At 45.1% G+C, this 19794-nt stretch overlaps 2 protein-coding genes across 2 annotated transcripts in view; one reads left to right on the forward strand and one right to left on the reverse strand.

Moving 5' to 3' along the window:
* TTLL11 (tubulin tyrosine ligase like 11) overlaps positions 1–19794 on the forward strand; it is a 209957-nt gene that overhangs the window by 56735 nt on the left and 133428 nt on the right. The window lies entirely within an intron of this gene.
* LOC127036169 (carboxyl-terminal PDZ ligand of neuronal nitric oxide synthase protein-like) overlaps positions 1–19794 on the reverse strand; it is a 61861-nt gene that overhangs the window by 37605 nt on the left and 4462 nt on the right. The window contains exon 2 of the mRNA XM_050926834.1: positions 15290–15361. Within this exon, the coding sequence (XP_050782791.1) occupies positions 15290–15361 (72 nt within the window). The remainder of the gene's footprint in view (positions 1–15289; positions 15362–19794) is intronic.

Below are 19794 nucleotides of genomic sequence, written 5' to 3' on the forward strand. Positions count from 1 at the left end.
CCACACCGCTTTACAGAAATACAGCCGAGGCATTCGCTAAACAACCAGTCAGACCTGGTTAACCTGGACAGTATCCCAGTGCCATTGTCACTTAGATTAAGGTACCTTCTCATTAATGAGTTAATTGAATGTGCTTGCTCCCTCTCTGGTTGCCATCTCAATTACACTTTTTCAGACACCCAGATAGAAAAAGATCTAAGGCAGGGCTGATTGTTCTACATAGTAATGTAATTTGAAGGCTGTTATAGTTCATCTCTACAAGTCTCTACTACCCAGTAATACAATTTGTTGAAAAAGCCACTTTATTTCAACCCAGCCAGAAGTCCTTGTAGAGATCTTATCCAGCAATATTTTACTGAATGAATTCAAGTGCTAGTACATGGTGTAACAAAATGATTGTACTGTTAAAACCAGTTTGCTTTAGAATAAAAAGGCACCTGCCTTGTAGCACTGCCAGTTAAAGAGCTCTTTCTTACTCAGTTTAGTATTAACAGTTCAATTTAACTTTTATCTGTTTAACTGCTCCATTTATTAACTTCTAAACCAGTGGTTCTTAACCTTTACTGCAGTCTGCACCCCTTTGGTTCTCAAAATATGTTTTCACACCCCTTAAACCTAGATATTTTGTTTGTATATTACAGTAATCGTTAAATGTATAATGTTAATACATACATAGGTTTGATGAAACAAAGTAGCTGTACTTACATGTCTGTGCTTAATTTGTGTTTTCAATTATTTACCTTCTAAAAAAATCTGGCACATCTCACATCCCCAGAAAGGGCATCTTGCACCCCAGGTTAAGAACCACTCCTCTAAACTAACTCCCGTCTAGCATGATTCTCATGCAAAACTATTTTAACATGTCTGTTTCCATCCCCCACATTTGAGAAGCCAACCAGTTTTCAGCAATCCAAGGAAGGCATTAAAAAGGTCACTTGTTTAGAGATTACACATTTCATTTACTGATGCCTCCATCCATCTGTTATCAATCATACTTAGAATCCTCTTTGAATATGATCTAAAAATTAAGGCATCCAAAAATTACTAGTCGCTTTTGAAAAATTAGGCCACAGAATGTGGCTACAGCAAAGGGTCCAAGTTCTTTTCTGTTACAGTGGCAAAAGATCAGAAGTAAACCGGTGTTCCTAAGAGCAGAATTAGGCTCAATGATTTCAAAATTACAAGCCTAAGTGTTTAAAAAGAATGTCAGTTACTATTCTCCATCAAAAGATTGTGGGGGTTTTGTTGTTGTTGTTGTTTTTAGGATAGAAATGTGTAAGTGCTCCTAAGGGACAAAGGAAAACAGTCAGTGAGGTGACCAGTGGACGTGAAAGCAGCAAGGGCAGCTTTTCACTTGTACCCCAGTGTCATACCATAATTAAATGTCCCCAAAGGGTAGACAGAAGGTTGTATTTTATCGTGGATTCCTGATGTCGTATACAAAAGCAGTCTATTTCCTTCCCATCCCCCATCATGATTTATGAGCTAGGAATAGTTTGTTCTCTATGGCAGCTATATAAGGCTGGGTGCAGACTCTGCAGATGCAAGTTTAATTAAAAGTCTATTCCCTTTGCCTTATGACAATATGATGGTATCTTAACTACCTCTCAAAAGCAGCAGCTACATAAGCTGCTCTAGGTTTAGTCTGAGATACAGCCCAGGCAGTTGTTGCAAATGGTTTTGGAGATACCTTCCAGGTTCCAAAAAAAATTTCTGCAATCAGCTTACAAATGAAAATGTCACCATAAAACTAGTTAGGAAGCTTTTATCTGAAGTACACTCCAGTCAATCCATGTGCATAATGGGCTACCAGCTAAACAAGGAAGTCTTCAATAGGAGTGTAATAGAACACGTTGGCCCCTATAAGAGCAGCTGCAACTATTCCTGGTGCTTGGCCTTTATGGGAATGCTGGGAGATGTAGTCCCAAGAAGGACCCTCGGTATAGTAGGCTGCTTCAAGGCATGCTGGGTAAGAGGGGTAACTCTATATAAAGTGGCCTGTGGCTCAGTCAAAAAAGACTGGCAGGGAGCTGGAGTTGCTGAGAGAGCATAGGAGAGAGGGGTTCTCTCTAGACAGGGGGAGGAGTAGCTAGGAGGGAATGTAAAGAAGAATAAGCTGTACAAGTCCCACGGGGCAGGATATAACAGTGAAGTGAAGGAAGAGGCCTGGGGACCACAGTAATGGGGAGGGTTTGAAGCCTGGTGTTAGCACCTGTCTTTGTTTAGACGCCCCAGGCTGGACCAATGGAGGGAGGAATTCACACCATCAGCTCAATCTGCCTCCCCTGGAGAGACTAGGAGAGACCCCGGTGGGAAAAGGACTATCAAGCTGTTAGTTGTGGAAGGGTAAAGAAGCTGACTCTGACCTGAGCCCTGCATCGAGAGGGAAAGCTAAGCGCGCAAAGGGTTGAAGGCTTATTGCACACTTCTGCCTCAGGTGGCTGCAAAACGGATTTTGGTTGTTTGGGGAGGAATCTCTAGTCTGGCCAGAAAGCCATGTTATTCCGTCACAAGGGAACACACTAGACAACAACTGTAGCAAGAGGGAGGTCAGCTACAGCTCGAGACTGAGGCAGCAAGCTCCTTGCAGAAAGGTAAGCACCTGCGACAGCAGGGTTTCTCTTGAATATAGCATATGGAAGCCCACAGGAGCTGGGGCTATTACTTCTGTTCCCTGCACTAAGACAGACAAAACATGTCTGTGGCGCTTGTTGTGTGGCACAACAGATACCCAGAAAAGCACCTGCCTCTCTAGAGCAGGATGCTGGAAAAAATAGTAGCCTACACGTTCAATGTGGGTACTCAACTAACTCCAGCAACTAATGCATCCTGTCAAGGAAGGGCCACAGAATAAAGTAGGAAGAGTTGCTGTTGTGGCTCCAGTGAAATGAGATACAGGCCCATGGCAACAACAAGGCAGCCTGTAGGTTAAGTGTGGGTGTGGGCATGTACATCTCCAGGCACAAATGCTACAATCTCATGCAGACTTGTTTATGTGAAGGCTTAACAGAACTGGATTTTAATTTTTTTTTAAATAATTTTGATGGATAAACGTCTGTTTATTCTTAAGCAATTGAGTATCAATTTTAAATTTTCAGTTGCAGGCTCTGAGTAATACAGAGAATTCTTGTCCAGGTGTGTGTCTGGTGGGTTTCGCCCACATGCTCAGGGGCTAACTGACTGCCATACTTGGGGCTGGGAAGGAATTTTCTTCCAGGTCAGATAGACAGAGATCTTGGAGGTTTTTCACCTTCCTCTGCAGCATGGGGCCTGAGTCGCTTGCTGGTTTGAACTACAGTAATTGATGGATTCTCTGTAACTTTAAGTCTTTAAATCTGGATTCAAGGACTTCAGTAACTCAGCCAGAGGTTAAGGGCCTAGTACAGGAGTGGGTGGGTGAGGGTCTGTGGCCTGCCATGTGCAGGAGGTCAGAGCAGATGATCGTAATGGTCCCTTCTGGTCTTAACATCTAGGAGTCTATGAGAAATTCTTGGGGAGTCAGACTATTATTTAACAAAAGTAGAGGCTGAGTCTCAGCGTTGAAGCTTTACAAACTGTTAACACATGAATTGTCAATATCACGTCAAAATATAAAAAGTAAATATCCTTAAATCAACAAATAGAACCTGTTCTTACTGTTCCTTCACTACTACTACTGTAACAAGCCTCATTCAAAAGTCTAAATCACTGGATTTTTGCCTCTAAATTCTCAGGCAGCATTTCTTACTTTGCCTAGATGTGCAAAATGTTCCTGTAAATTTCAGTTATTATTGATGGAAATTATTTCACTGGACACACACAGACAAAAGTGACATTTATTAATTTTTACCAATAAAAATCAAATCCTTCCAAGCCTATCTATATGGTAACTAGAATCTGCTGCCCCACTGGGGTACCATCCCCCTGGACATAGAGAACTAGCTGGGATTCCCTTCAGGGCCTGTTAATAATCTTAACGGACTTCAGGGTTTCATGCAGGATAATCCTATCCACACACTTTGAAAATGCAAAGGCCATTCTGCTAGGATGCCAGCAATCATGGTGCCATGTGGGAGACTCAGGAGCTGTTGCTGCAATGACTAAAGGAAAACTAAATCTAGACTGAGGGATCTAAGCTAAAATATAGCTGCAATTAACATTTAATAGCCTAAAAAAACCATTCACTGTATTGGCCATGTCCCTTAAAAGTGTAACAGATTAGCCTAATCATATGTGACAGAACCCTTTAAACTGCATTAAATCCTGTCACTCTACATCTGATAGGACCTTGTATGTCCCTGTGAGGTGTTACTGATTCTTTACACCATTTGAGACTGCAGAGATCTTAAGCATGCTAGCCTGAGTGACTCACAAGGCCAGCAGATGGGTACCAGGGTCAGACCTACTGGACAAGGAACTGGGTGACTGTTCCACTGGCTGCAATAAAGAAGCACACACTGCAGAGAAACACCCTGCATCAAGTCAGCCTGCTCTGTGCTGTTGGCTCTGATTCCAGGATGTCACTTCTGCTACCCCCACCTGTTAGTCTGGGTGACTAACTGTCCTTTTCCAGTGCTGCAGCTTGCTTCATCTAGTGGGATATTGATTTTGATAGTGCTCATCAATATGCCTGAGACAGAGCAGATGGCAAACAACACACCAGGCCGAGGTGCGCTGTCCACAGGGGCTGGGGACAAAGGGACAAAAGGCATCAGGGAAGGCGTGTCAGTGCAGCTGGAGAAGAGATTAGATGGGAGATGGAGGATAAAGCCTCCTATAAGAAGTAATGGGAGGCAGGAGGAGAAAAGGAGTCCAATTGATGTCAGAATCCCACATCCAAATGACACACATTGTTAACCTAACTAACAGCATAGTGCCCGTTACCCATGTCATCCTGTCCCCCTAATGTTTGTTCCCATCCCTCATTACAGAGTCTTCTTGACTTAGGATCTGGGATCCAAGGCCTTTGTTTTCAGAAGTGATCATTTATTGTGGGAACCCCAAATTGAGACATCTTAAAAAGGTCTGATCTCTAAAGGGTGGGAATTCAGCACTTTGGGTTCCTACGAGTGTCTCAAGCTGGACACCCCAAAATGGAAGTACCCCAAAACTGCTAGTCTCCTCTGAAGATTGATGCCAGTGCCATGCACGTTTATTCCTACCTCTTTTGTACTACACCATACAGTAAGAAATGTTAGATTGGTTCTAGTCTTTCAATCTGAATATTTTATTAGGGGTCTGGCTTAAAGGTCGAACCTAGATGGTGCTCAAAGTGAAACAGCCTTTCTAGATTTTAGGGGGTGGTGGAGGGGAGAAGACTCTGCAGTACTTTGATGCACCAACATTGTCTCTGTCCTGCACCCTCCTAGGGGAAGGGAGACTCTATTTCTCCAAGAGCTCTCAGTTACCAGAAGACACTCCTTCCTCTTCCCCCCAGCAGCTACTACCCTATGATGGATACAGCGCTAGGGACCAAAAAGTCAGCATAACCCTTCTAAAAACTGAGCAGCAGCCTTAACAGGAGTCTTGCATTCTGGGCATGGCGTGAGGGCTTGGTTCTTAGAAGTGTGCATTCTTGCTCTCATTCAGGGAAACTTGTGGTTTCCTGTTCTAATCTAGGAAACCACACTGGTCTCCCCTGACCTCGCCGCACAGGGTGCAGGTCTCAGGCAGCGGTTTCCACACATAGGCAGCTGTGGGCTTTGGTTAGTTTATAGTGGAGCAGTGTAGAAAAACTGAACACACAGGCCAGTGAGGGGGCGGTGAGTGTCTGATCCCTCCTGCAGCATTTGCCTCATCTCCCATTACAGACCTGCTTTCTCTGCCTGCACATCTTGCTGCTGTAAACTTGAATGCAGATCGAGAACTACGGTAGTTAAGGTGCCCATCTGTCCCAGTACTGTGTCACTTTTTCCATGTTAAAGGAGGCGCCACAGAAAGAGAGTCCAACACTAATAATTATCAATGGACTCATTCTCAGGGAAGAAGCTAGCAGGGCCCTGTCTCCTCCTTTGTCTGTACAGCACTCAGCGTGATAGGACCCCAGGTCTTGGTTGGGCCTTCATGCGCTGCCAGTACAAATACACAAGTCTGGATTATTCTCTCTGCAGCAGACAAGCAGTGGTTCTCAGCATGGCCTGCAAAGCATGTACTGATGGCCCGAGAGAGATGGATGTCACATGATGCTAATGCTGCTTTCCAGCTCTATGATCTATTAGTTAAAACTGCATAAGAACGACCATACTGGGTCAGACCAAAGGTCCATCTAGCCCAGTATCCCATCTACTGACTGTGGCCAATGCCAGGTGCCCCAGAGGGAGTGAACCTAACAGGTAATGATCAAGTGATCTCTCTCCTGCCATCCATCTCCATCCTCTGACAAACAGAGGCTAGGGACACCATTCCTTACCCATCCTGGCTAACAGCCATTAATGGACTTAACCTCCATGAATTCATCTCATTCTCTTTTAAACCCTGTTACAGTCCTAGCCTTCACAACTTCCTTTTATTTGTTTTAAACCTGCTGCCCATTAATTTCATTTGGTGGCCCCTACTTATATTATTGGCAACAAGTAAATAACTTTTCCTTATTCACTTTCTCCACACCACTCATGATTTTATATACCTCTATCATATCCCCCTCCCCTTAGTCTCCTCTTTTCCAAGCTGAAAAGTCCTAGCCTCTAATTTCTCCTCCTATTTCTTCCCTTCTCTGAATCTTTTCTAATGTCAGTATATCTTTTTTGAGATGAGGAGACCACATCTGTACATGGTATTCAAGATGTGGGTGTACCATGGATTTATATAAAGGCAATAAGATATTCTCAATCATATTCTCTCTCTTTTTAATTACGCCTAATATTCTGTTTGCTTTTTTGACTGCCGCTGCACACTGGGTGGACATTTTCAGAGAACTATCCACGATGACTCCAAGATCTCTTTAACGATCAGTTGTAGCTAAATTAGCCCCCCATCATATTGTATGGAAAAAATAATCCCAACTATACAATGCGCATTACTTTACATTTATCCACATTAAATTTCGTTTGCCATTTTGTTGCCCAATCACTTATTTTTGTGAGATCTTTCTGAAGTTCTTCACAGTCTGCTTTGGTCTTAACTATCTTGAGCAGTTTAGTATCATCTGCAAACTTTGCCACTTCACTGTTTACCCCTTTCTCCAGATCATTTATGAATAAATTGAATAGGATTTGTCCTAGGACTGACCTTTGGGGAACACCACTAGTTCCCCCTCTGCATTCAGAAATTTACCATTTATTCCTATCTTTTGTTTCTTGTCTTTTAACCAGTTCTCAATCCATGAAAGGATCTTCCCTCTTATCCCATGACAACTTAATTTACGTAACAGCCTTTGGTGGGGGACCTTGTCAAAGGCTTTCTGAAAATCTAAGTACACTATGTCCATTGGACCTCCCTTGTCCACATGCTTGTTGACCCCTTCAAATAACTCTAATAGATTAGTAAGACACGATTTCCCTTTACAGAAACTACGTTGACTTTTGCCCAACAATTTATGTTCTTCTATGTGTCTGACAATTTTATTCTTTATTATTGTTTCAACTAATTTGCCCGGTACCGACGTTAGACTTACCAGTCTGTAACTGCCAGGATCACCTCTAGAGCCCTTTTTAAATATTGGCGTTACATTAGCTATCTCCAGTCATTGGGTACAGAAGCTGATTTAAAGGACAGGTTACAAACCCTAGTTAATAGTTCTGCAACTTCACATTTGAGTTCTTTCAGAACTCTTGGGTGAATGCCATCTGGTCCCGGTGACTTGTTAATGTTGAGTTTATCAATTAATTCCAAAACCTCCTCTAGTGACACTTCAATCTGTGACAGTTCCTCAGATTTGTCACCTACAGGGGACGGCTCTGGTTTGGGAATCTCCCTAACATCCTCAGCCGTAAAGACTGAAGCAAAGAATTCACTGAGTTTCTCCGCAATGACTTCATAGTCTTTAAATGCTCCTTTTGTATCTCAATTGTCCAGGGGCCCCACTGGTTGTTTAGCAAGCTTCCTGTTTCTGAGGTACTTAAACGTTATTACCTTTTGAGTTTGTGGCTAGCTGTTCTTCAAGCTCTTTTCTGGCTTTTCTTATTATATTTTTACATTTAATTTGGCAGTGTTTATGCTCCTTTCTATTTACCTCACTAGGATTTGACTTCCACTTTTTTAAATATGCTTTTTTATCTTTTTCTGCTTCTTTAACATGGTTGTTAAGCCACGATGGCTCTTTTTTTTTTAGTTTTTACTGTGTTTTCTAATTTGGGATATACATTTAAGTTAAGCCTCTATTATGGTGTCTTTGAAAAGTGTCCATGCAGCTTGCAGGGATTTCACTATAGTCACTGTACCTTTTAACTCCTGGCTCATGTCAGCAGTGGCTGGAGTTGCCACTGGGGGTTTTCCAGCTTGTAAATGGGAAGGGAAGTGTCAACAAGATTGTTAATACAGGCCATGCTGTCAGTCGGAGAACTGCTGAAGTAGCCCACACTAATGCAGTATGTCTGTTCCCTTCTGCCTCTGAGGCATTACCTGAGGATTTTGGCTTCTTTTCATAGAACTTGCTAAATCATCTAATCCAGTCCCCTGTTCTGAGGCAACTTTAAGTATTATCTAGACTAGTGTTTCTCAACCTTTTTTGACACCAGGTACCAGCTTGCTGCCTTCCTAAACTGTGTCAGGGAGATCGCAGGGACTGGCGCTGGTCCATGGGACAGTCATTGAGAAATGCTGATAAAGACCATCCCTGACAGGTGTTTGTCTAACCTGTCCTTAAACATCTCCAACAACAGATTCCATAACCTCCCTAGGTAATTTGTTCCAGAGTTTAACTACTCTGACAGAAAGTTTTTCCTAATGTCTGACCTAAATCTCCCTGGCTGCAATTTAAGCCCACTTCTTGTCCTGATCTCAGTGGTTAAGGGGAACAATTTGTCACCCTACTCTTTTGGGGAGGTAAAAGGGAAACACCCTACAGCAGCTTCTGGCAGCACAACATCCCTATCCAGCAACAGCACCGATCATGCAGCTGCATAGTCTTGTACAGGTGCAAGTGCCCTGTATGCTCCACACAAGAGAAGTTTCACACACTTCAGATCTGAACTCCAACCACCACAGAACCAGCAGCGTAACAAAAATGAGGAAGTTGAACAGGCTGCAAAGACCAATCAAGGAATCCTAGTGTCTTGTTTGTTTTCAGGTTTGGTTTGAGCTACTACAGGGCTGCAAGCTGTAAACACAGAGCTGGCAGGGAAATCCAACCTAGCTCCAAGCAAAACAACTCAGGAAGGAGTCTCTGGGAGCCATAAAATGAGATTTTTTGGAAGCATCTGTGCAACAGAAAAACAAACACTCTCCTCCCAGTAGGTGTTCTATTTGCCAAGCTAAAGTTAAACTAAGAAGCTTGGAGACTATCCACGACAATTTTACTGGAGTTTTACTGAAATTCTGAGACAGAGTATTAAAACCACCACATGGGTCTGAGCTGTTCCTGTCCAGCTCAGAGTCCTGCCACTCAGTGGCTATTTGCAGGCCTTCCCAATCAATCTAGGAGAGCTGGTTTAGACTAAGGGCAGGTTAATACTTCAGGCAGGAAACCTGGCATTAAAATGCAAGAATTATTCAAGACACTTGCTAAAAACATGGAAACAGAGCTAGTATTAGCAAACTGGCAATGATAAACCAGATTGGGATTTCTTGTGTTGTAATTCCAAGGGGGGGGGGGGAGCGGAAACCAACCTCAGGAATTTATTCAGTGCATCTTCTGAAGGTTTGTAAGTGTGCACCTGTTTCTTTGCGGTTTCAGCTGTTTAAGACTTAACAGCCTATCCTGAGAAGCCTAGAGTTATCAGAAGGAAACAAGAGGAGGAATACACCAGTTTGGAGGTTTAACTTTTGTTTGGACATTAATAACACACGATGGAAGCAGTGTCAGTAAATTGCTGCCTTTACAAATAAGAGGCTTTATGTTAAACCTCCAACACTGGTGTTATGGCTTCTTTCTAGATGTTGAGACAAGCTTGCTTAGAACTACAGTAGCCACAGCGGTCTACGTATCAAGTTTGAAATCTCTAGACTACCTGGCACATAAATTCAAAGTAGATAACTGGAGAGCCACACAGCTGAATGTGAGTTGTTGGAGGTCTGCTCTGCAAGTATGTTGCAGATCCTACAATGCTACTCAGAAGAGGAGTTTGAACTTGTGTTCCTCGGCCACTCTTCATCCCAAAAAGGTGGCTGCATTTCAGTAATTCTATATCAGTCTAAAGTGCTTTGGCATATCAAAAAATGTAAGATTTGTTACTATACATATTTGGTAGTGTTCAGAGACTCCAGGATCTACTGTAGGCAGGAGAAAAGGAGAGGGGTTACGCCAGAGATGGGCAAACTATGGCCCGCTGGCCACATCCAGCTCCTGCTGGGGAGCAGAGTCAGGGGCTGCTCCACATGTGTGTGCCACAACTCTGCGCAGCTCCCGGAAGCAGGGGCATGTCCCCCCTCCAGCTCCTACGTTTAGGGGCAGCCAGGGGGTTCCGCACACTGCCCCCACCCCAAGTACCACCCCTGCAGCTCCCATTGGCTAGGAACTATGGCCAATGGAAGCTGCAGGGGCAGCACCTGCAAATGGGGCAGTGCGCACAGCCACCTGGCTGTGCCTCCATGTAGGAGCCGGAGGGGGGACATGCTGCTGCTTCCGGGAACTACTTGAGTTAAACGCCACCCAGAGCCTGTACCCCTGAGCCCCTCTTGCACCCCAAACTCCTGCCCCAGCCCTGATCTCCCTTCCCCTCTCTGAACCCCTCAGTCCCAGCCTGGATCACCTCCTACACCCCAAATCCTTCATCCTCAGCCCCACCCCAAAGCCTGCACCTCCAGCCAGACCCCTCACCCACCCCCCACTCCCTGCCCCAGCCTGGAGCCCCCTCCTGCACCCTGAATTCATTTCTGGGCCCACCCCAGAACCTGCACCCCCAGCCAGAGCCCTCACCCACTCCAGCACCTCAACCCCAATATGAACCTTCATGGCCCCCATACAATTTCCATTACCAGATGTGGCCCTCAGGCCAAAAAGTTTGCCTACCCTTGGGTTATGCTCTTTGCACTTCTGGGCTCTGGTGTGCTGGCATTGGCTAAGTCTATGCGCCACCCCTAAGCCACAGAGAGCAAGCCAGTGACGCATTAGTGGTCAATTATGATGCTGTTTGAATCTTAAATCCCACTGCCCTGAGAAGGGACCAATAGTTGTTCCTAGGCCTACAGAGTGCTGACAGACTGCAGAGGGAGAGACAGCTCTGCACTGGAAGGAAATGCCGCTTTGCCATTCATACCATCCACATGCACACACCTTAGTGGGTGGGGAAGACTCAGTTTTGCACATCGTAGGCCCCATGATCTTTGCGCTACCGTTCCTAGAGTCAAATACCCCTTCCCCAGCCATAGCTTCTCCACAACTACCTCCTTACAAATAGCAGGCCCAGTTCTGCCTTCAGACCTGCACTCAACTCCCAAGGACTTCAGGGAGAGCCTCACCGTTGCACAAGGGCAGAACCTTGCCCATTAGCTTCTCCCTAGAAGGCATATGGGAGCAGGGATGACAGATACACCCGCCCCCAAGAGATTTGCTGCATCACTTCGATTTATTCTGGCTCATGAGAATGAATTTTCCTTTGACGCATGCAGAAAGAAAATGTTTGCAGTTACCCCCCAGCTTTCTGGAACTCCAGGAATGTCATGTCACCGGCAGTTCTCATGCGGCTCAATCAGCTCCAACACTCTCAGAATACATTACAGCCTCTGCAAGTGGCAAGGGCTTGACAGCAAGAGAGAAAATGTTGCAGGCTCTTGGGCGATGTCTACACTATGGACAAATAATTAAACCACGTCCACCCGGTGCTTTTGTTGCTGAAACTTATGTCAGGATTTGGGTTTTTGCCCATATCCCTGACCAACAAAAGTTTTGCTGACAAAAGTGCTAGTGTAGACAAAGCCTTAGACCTGGAGTGCCTCAGGCAATGGAACAAAAAGTTTATGCAGCTATTGTGTGACGCTCGTTCCCCAGATCACAGGTTCTGTGCAGCGTCACCACTAGAAGCACTCTCTCCCCTGGACTGGATGGCTACAGCTGCCCTAAGAACTAGATTCCAACCGCTGCTTGGTCAGAACTAGATATGCCTGTCAGTGCATTGTATTCCTGGTCCTACTTATTATTCAAGTACTAAACGAATTTCATCACCTTCTTTGTCAGTGTAGGAGGGGGCAGGGGATTAGCTTGAACCCAGAGGATCATATAATAACATGGCAACTATATGCAGCTAATAATCCAGGGGGAGGATTAGGAAATTTTAGATGTATAACTAGCACTGCACAATGAAAAACTGAGCAGAGAAAATGGCAGTTTGCCCTGCTCTACCTACTGTATTTGCCTGAGGTTCCTCTAGCTGAGGAAACATGAGCTGCAACAAGGTTTTTCAGTTTGTCTTGCAAATGGAATCTAGTTCCATGAGAACAAACAAAAGGAATGCCAATAACTCGGTGATAGGATCTGTTCAGTGAAAAATATGGATTTAATGTTTACCACTTAAAGTTGTATAAAAAGCCTCTGCCTCAAAAGAACAGCTTGTGGTTTTAGCAGACAATGTTAGATTCATGAATGAGAATCTCGGATAGCCATAAATCCTGGGCAGTTGCTAACTGGCTTATTGTGCACAACAATATTGTGTGTATCCTAAACTCTGCAGACAGACTGGTCTGCTGAGCTGGAAGAGCACACCAACGGATTAGTGTCACTGGGTCTCTCTTGTATATTTCATTTGTGGCTTTAGCAGCAAGTCTGCAGCAGCCATATGCAGAATGTGGCATGGTGTAATGAGGCAGGAAGGAGTGGAGAATTTCTGAGCAGCTAGATACATGAATTGCTGTCTCCCTCCTTCTAAGTCTCCATGCAACTCTAGGTGGGATGACAACACTAAGTTTAGCGTGTGATAAATAGCGTGTGTTGTCCGTCAATATAGCGAGCTAGCATTTCACCCCGGCTGGAGATTCAGGATTGGCCATAGACATGGAGTAGGGATTCAGTTTCAAACCCCATATACAATTTTTTTTCCAGAAATGAGTGACTGGACTAACCAGCTCTGCCAGAGCCCGGAAAACTAAAAAGAAGGGTGGGGCTGGCTGACTCAGGGGATTGGGACACTGAGCTTCTCATACCAATGACTGGTGCCCATCCAGGGTGGCAGCACCTATGCGAGTTTGTGGCCTCTGTTCAGAACCACTGGGCAAGTGCCCACATCCCAGCTGGCTCGCTCTGTTGCCAATCTTGGTGGAAGTGCCCTCACTCCTAGAGGTGGCCCCTTCAGGTCCCAGGGGAGGCATACTGGGTGGCATAAGGAGGCTTGCATTGTATACCCCGTCTTATGGCTAGTCAACGCCAATCTCTGCTCTCGTCACTCCGGAGCCTCTCACAAGCACTAGTTTTGTATGTACCCATTTTCCCTTTGTAGCCTTTGATGTCCCAGATGCGCTGTCTGCATAGATTGCAACCTGCCAAGGACAGGGTAGGACATCTTAGAGTTTCCCAGCGTTGCTCCCAGCAGTGGAACCGTGCTGGTCGCAGCACTAACAGGATGCTGGCATTCCAGGAGGCTGCAGTTTAAAAAGTAATAGTCACCAATGGCCTGTTGCTGTACCACGTTCCTTCCACAGGGACAGCTGCACTGGCAGGAGAGCTAAAGAACTGGGGTGTAGACCAGGCCTCTGTATGCAAGTTAGCACTAAACAGCCACTACCTTTCTTCAGCGTTCCTATTACGTTGTCTGCACAAGTATCCCTCTCAAACACTCTGTTCCTTATCCTCTAGTGAGATCAGTGCTAGTTAACTTTTCAGTAGAGCAGCAACCTCTGCTCCGCACAGCTCGGACGTGTCTGAATATGGTCCTGCTGTACAGCGTACACACTAGGGAAAAGAGAAGTCCTGCCTTCAAACAATGGGCTGAGGTTAAAAACCCCAAACAGAATAGCTGCTTTAAAATACAGTGCGATAACACTGCAACTCAGTCACCAGATTAATCAGTTATATCCATGAGAGTAGAGGGGCATTGTTACGCGCTTCCCAACTCCCAAGCATGTTGCTGCACTGCCAGAATTCCCTGATATTAAGCCATTCATCATGCTGATAGCAGGTGCTCAATCAGCAGCTGTCCACAGTTGCTGGGAACAGGAATTAAACACTTTTATTTTATTTTTTAAAAATAGCCACTGAAGGATCAGAAATAAACCTCTTCTGCAGTGCAATTTTAAATCTGACAGGCCAAAAAGATGATGCAGCTCAAAATATACTACTATTCACTGCAACATCCAAGCTGCCCCACTGGCCCCCATCCGTTGCCTCTCTGCTATTAACTTCCACTTTTAAGATAAATAATCTGGCAATTTAAATTGCCACTGCACTGTGTCCTTTATGAGCAGGAGTTATGTTAATAGTCTCTGGGCAGGCAGGAGGCAGGGAATCTCATTTCTGCACTTGGCTGGAGATGAATAAATCAACTCTCCAGCTGGTTACAGGCAAAGCTTTAAAAAAAAAAAAAAAAGCCATTTTAAATGGTTAGATTTTTAAACACCAAAAGAAAACCAGGATAATCCCTTTTGAAGGCTTCAAATGCACAATTCAAAACCTACTTCAGCTGAAGTTGAGACATTTATGAACAGTCTCTGGATTAAACACCCCAGTATTTCAGATGGGTATGAATATACTAAACATGGAGACTGTCGGAGCAGCCATCAGTGCTACTTCTTGGATAGAGGCTTTGAGAAAATCAATCTGCACTTGAGAAACTTCAAAACTGGTTTGGGACAGATATTCCAATAACTTTTTTGGTTAATTCTAATGCCCATTCACAAGCCCTCCTGATGAATAAGAGGGTAGAGGAAGAAAAGTGAAATCTCACCAAGTCTTTGTTAAAATAAAAATTTGCAAAAGGGAAATGTGGGGTGTGTGAGGTCGAGAGAGGAAAACAGAAACCTTATGTAACTCAGTGGAGGTGGAGCTGGTTTCCTCTCTCTGCTTTGGAGAGGAAAGTTGGGGAGGACAGAGTGCTGGATCTAGTCCTTGTATGTCTCAGGAGCATGGCTACAAAGCTATAAAAGAAAAACAGTCAAATTGCTCAAATTCCAGCTGTTAGAAGCAGAGGGGTCTGGGGAAGCGCAGCACAGAGCAACTACACCTGCATATTTCCATTCAAGGTAACCTGCCATGAGCAGTGGTACCAGGGCTCCCAGTCAGACTCACCCGAATCCTTCTCATGGCTGCTACGATCTCCACACGGCTGTTGGGTCTCGGCACATCCAGACTACCGATGTACTGAAAGACAGAACAGTGGTGAGATGGTCTTAAATTGCAGTGAAGGAGTCAAATGTCTTCAAAACGAACAGCACCTTTGACTGATAATTAACCCATGAGTGGCTGGGCAGTTAGACTCCTCTAACTCATGTCAGCCATTTCTGTCAGCACCTAGAAGGAGGATCCCTGGCAGGTATCAATGGATCCTTAATGCCAGGTTTAAGCCCTTGAGGTCTTCCAGTTCTAGAAATGCCTGTAGATACAGTAGACATTAAATTTGCATCATCCCACTAAAAGCTAGCCCCTCTCCTGGAAGCACGATCCAGTTTGCTGGACTCCATTAGAGACCCTAATACTTTGCACTAGAGCAAGGAGATTACTACTGGCAAACACAACCAGAGGGACAGCTGCTAGCCAAGTCACTATACACACTGCATCTCCCCCAATGTTGGTCCCTATCTTCTTCCTTCCCCTCACCAAGAAAAGCTTCTTGAAAACCTCAGAATGCCAGGCATCCCCAAGGATCGGGGGCTTACTGCATGGCTCTGTGGCAACTGGCTTTGATGAGGAGCAGTGTGTCTGCATCCCTGGTCAACACCCTTCATTGTCTCTGCTGCGCCTCTGGACATCAGTTGCCTTTTTGCTTGCTTGGCCTAGCAGAATTCCCTAGCTGATCCAGGACAACACGCCAGAACTGATATTCTGGGCTGGCCCAGCCTGTCAATAACTAGGAGCTAATGGGAGCTGCAGCCCTACATTTCCACAGGGAACAGCAAGTTGCCGAGCATCCTGTAACAGGACACGCAAAACTTACATTTGCAGCGTTAGCACCTCCGTCTGCTGAACAAGGGCTGCTGAAGCTCAAGGCAGATGGTAAGTTCCAGGTCTAGTATGGAAACCTGCCCGCAACCAGATTAACAAACGCAGGCTTCTGTATCCTGGCTACCTATAGTCCTGCCCATGGGTTTGAATGGCATTGGTACCATATACATTGGTTATACGCTTGCTTTGGACAAAATGTAGCTTGACAGCCTACCTGATACAGCAGGAGCCAACCCTCCCACAGAAATTTCCCCTGAGATGACAGCATTGCTACCTTATGCTCAGTCCCAACCTGCCCACGCTTGTGTGCCAACCCAGCCAAGTGAAGTTATCTGAACAGTGACAGGAAGGGAGGACTCTGCTGCAGGACAGGGGGTACTCATGATGGCATATAGGGTGGGACAAATGCAGAAGAGCAGAGTGCTGCCCACAATGCCACCAACCAAAGCAAGCCAGTGCAATGCTTGAGATCCAGGCTGCCTTTCTGCCCCAAGCAATGGGGGAAATCCCAAACATCCAACAGACAGAGCAGTTTGTGTGTGGCACAAAGGGTAGTGAATGCTCCACAGGGCCTCTGGCTTATCTGCAGCATAGCTGACTGGAAGGGGGGAGTGAAGGGAGAATAGCCTGAGTCAGCCAGTAAACAGAAGCAGAACCGAGTGGGTGATCAGCATCCTGTCAGTGCTGCGGAGTGCGGGTTGCTGTCCTCCGACCATATGCTGTGGAAGTCAGACAGCTGGAGTGAGGGAGTCAGATTCCAAAAGCCAGTCCAATGTGTCAGCATTAACATTCTCTCATCGGTGGAACATGCAGCCCCCGTGGCAGGCAGCCTGCCTTCTTTCCCCACATTAGTCAGGGTGCTGGTGCTGAGAAAGCTCAGCCTCCATGTATAAGAGGGTTTGGTTTGTGAGTCTAGAGGAAGTCAGGGAAGCTCCCATGGAACCTCAGCAGGCAGCTCCTGCTCTTCCTAAAGAGCAGCCCATGGCTCTCACAGGGCATGCTGACATCTTTATGTGTTTTTGAGATCACTGATGCAAGAGTTGCAGCTGGCAAGACCCAACGGCTTGTAGAGTTTTATTTTGCAAGCTTGCATTCAATGAAGAGCTCTCCACACAGACTGGCAGTCTTAGCTCAGTATTTACTGCTCTTTCAGCTGCCTAGAAATAAGTACTGCAAGCATCTTAAAAGGTCATCTCATTTCCCTGCACCATCTGTAAGCAGCTCCAGATCTTCTACAGGCATGCCATTTTGTAACTACTTACAGCAACCCCTCGGTGAGCCACAAGAGAGATCCAGGCCCCAGAGCATCACTACTTGGGGTCCGTGGGGAGGGAAAGGACTAGCTTTTCCTTCCCCCTTTCTATAGTGGCAAAGGTACATTAACATCCCAAAATGGGATCTGTTTGGTTTGCCCCATTCACAAAGGGCCATGGTCTATAGGGAGTCACATGAAGAAATTCAATGTAATGCAGTAGGCTGGCCCTTTGCAATCTTGCTATCAGTAGGCAATGGGGAGAGAGCCAGTGGCTAAGAACACTTCTATTGGCTTTGCTCTCAGACCCTGCATCCAGGTCCCAATCCTGCAAGCTGATCCATGTGGAACCTCCATCCTTAGAGGTTTTTAAAGCCCAGCTTGACAAAGCCCTGGCTGGGATGATTTAGTTGGAGTTGGTCCTGCTTTTAGCAGGGGTTGGGACTAGATGACCTCCTGAAGTCTCTTCCAACCCTAATCTTCTATGATTCTATGTTTGCCTATGGAGAGCCCCTTAGAGTTCACCGGGGGCTCCACCCAAGTGTAAGGCTGCTCACCTGCAGCATCCAGTTCTTACATGGCCAAGTGTGTGCATTGAGAGTTCATCCCTAAAGATCTGAAATACAAACTCACTGATATAATGCAATGTGGCATGGTACTTACAACCTGGAAAGAATTAGAGATGAGAAACACTACCAATTAACAAATGTCTTGCACAAAGCAAGCTAGATAATTAATAAGCTGGTCATTTTAAAAAGGCACAGCCAGACTGATGTACCTACAGTGAGAAACTGTTAACTGAAAGAGACAGACCCTACAGGAGGACTAAATAAGCATGTTACTAAGGTAATACAAACTTCATCTGCGAGGATGGAAGAGGAGCCAGCCCATTACAACTTGAAGAAGAGAGTTGGGCAAGTAGCTGGATACGTATGGAGCTATCTACTCTCTCAATAGCCTGGTAGTCCTACAGCTGGCTGACAGCAGGTGGCTATCCTACCCAGTAGAAATGCAAATTCATTTCAGAACTTTTAAAAGTTCCTTAATGTAACAGCTTTTCGCCTGTCAAGGTGGCATCCAGAATAGCAGCTGTTATGTTTTAAGCATTCAAAATACTGTATCTCCCTGTCCAGTAAAGCTAGATTTTTACACAAGCAATTGAGAATTTAAACAGATCTCTCTCCCACATCCTCTTTAAATCTACACCTCCTTCAGCAGGAAAACTGAATTGCACAAACATCAACATTTGTAAAGATTTGAATGCATTCCCTTTCCTTACAGCTCGGGGGAGGGGAGAAATGAATTCCATTTCTCATCTGTCAGGCCACCTGCAAACAAACTAGAATTACTCCTGCAAAATGCAATTCATTGTGTCAGCTAAATTATAAACTCATTGCCCCTGCACTGACTACAGAAGTCTGTTACAATGAAGTCATTTACTCAAAGGCAGATAGATGTACTCATGCCTGGACATTTTTCATGATCAATATAAAGTCCCTGACATTGATATCAGGAGTTCTTCAGATCCAGACCCAAGATTACTTCTATTTAAATTAGCATCTTGGCCCATTTGACCCACTGTGCTGCAGGAAAAGCTATAGAGGGCCAAGTGTTAACACGGAATTTAGCACAATGGCCATTACTATGTTGGTATCCAGGGAAGCTTTTTTTCTAACTATTAAGCTCCTGGAGGCAGGGTCTGTGTACCCTTGTGTGTCTGAACCCAGTCCAAGTGGAGCCTCTGAGTACAAATGCCCATGATACAAATACTATTAGAATCATAGTACTAGAGTTCAAGGCCAGAAGGGACCATTAAATAATCTAGTCTGACCTCCTGTACAGCACAGGCCACCACTACCACCAAGCACCCACCGGCACTTGCCATAGACAGAAAAGTACTAAGGACATGATGCAAAGTCCAGTGCAGTCAACGGGAGCCTTTCCAGATCAGTTCCCAAGTGAACTGCACAGGAAAGTTTCCATGCTTTAAAAGATGCTAGACTTCCAAAAACAGCTACACAAAAAAATCTAGTGCAAACCAGTTTCATCTGAGCATAACTGCACAGCCTCAGTGACCTTTTGCTGTTTTTTCCTCCACACTTCCTCTGCTCAAAAGCACTATAAGGCAATAAGTTTTGTTGGCATGTTTTGAAGTTCCTTTGCCTTTTTTTTTTTTTTTTTTTTTTTTTTTTTTTAAGAGCCCACTTGCAGAGAGAAACATATTTTGAATGGGGCTGAAACTAGCGTGGGAACAGCAGGTTCAGAACACTAATGAAAGAGACAGGCAGAAAGCCTTTTAGATCTTGTTCATGGTTTATTACCCATGACACCAACACTAACACATGTGACTTTACTAGCCATGTAAGTGCATTAGAACTCC

The sequence above is a fragment of the Gopherus flavomarginatus genome, chromosome 17 (assembly GCF_025201925.1).
Source record: "Gopherus flavomarginatus isolate rGopFla2 chromosome 17, rGopFla2.mat.asm, whole genome shotgun sequence".
In the NCBI taxonomy this organism is placed as follows: domain Eukaryota; kingdom Metazoa; phylum Chordata; order Testudines; family Testudinidae; genus Gopherus; species Gopherus flavomarginatus.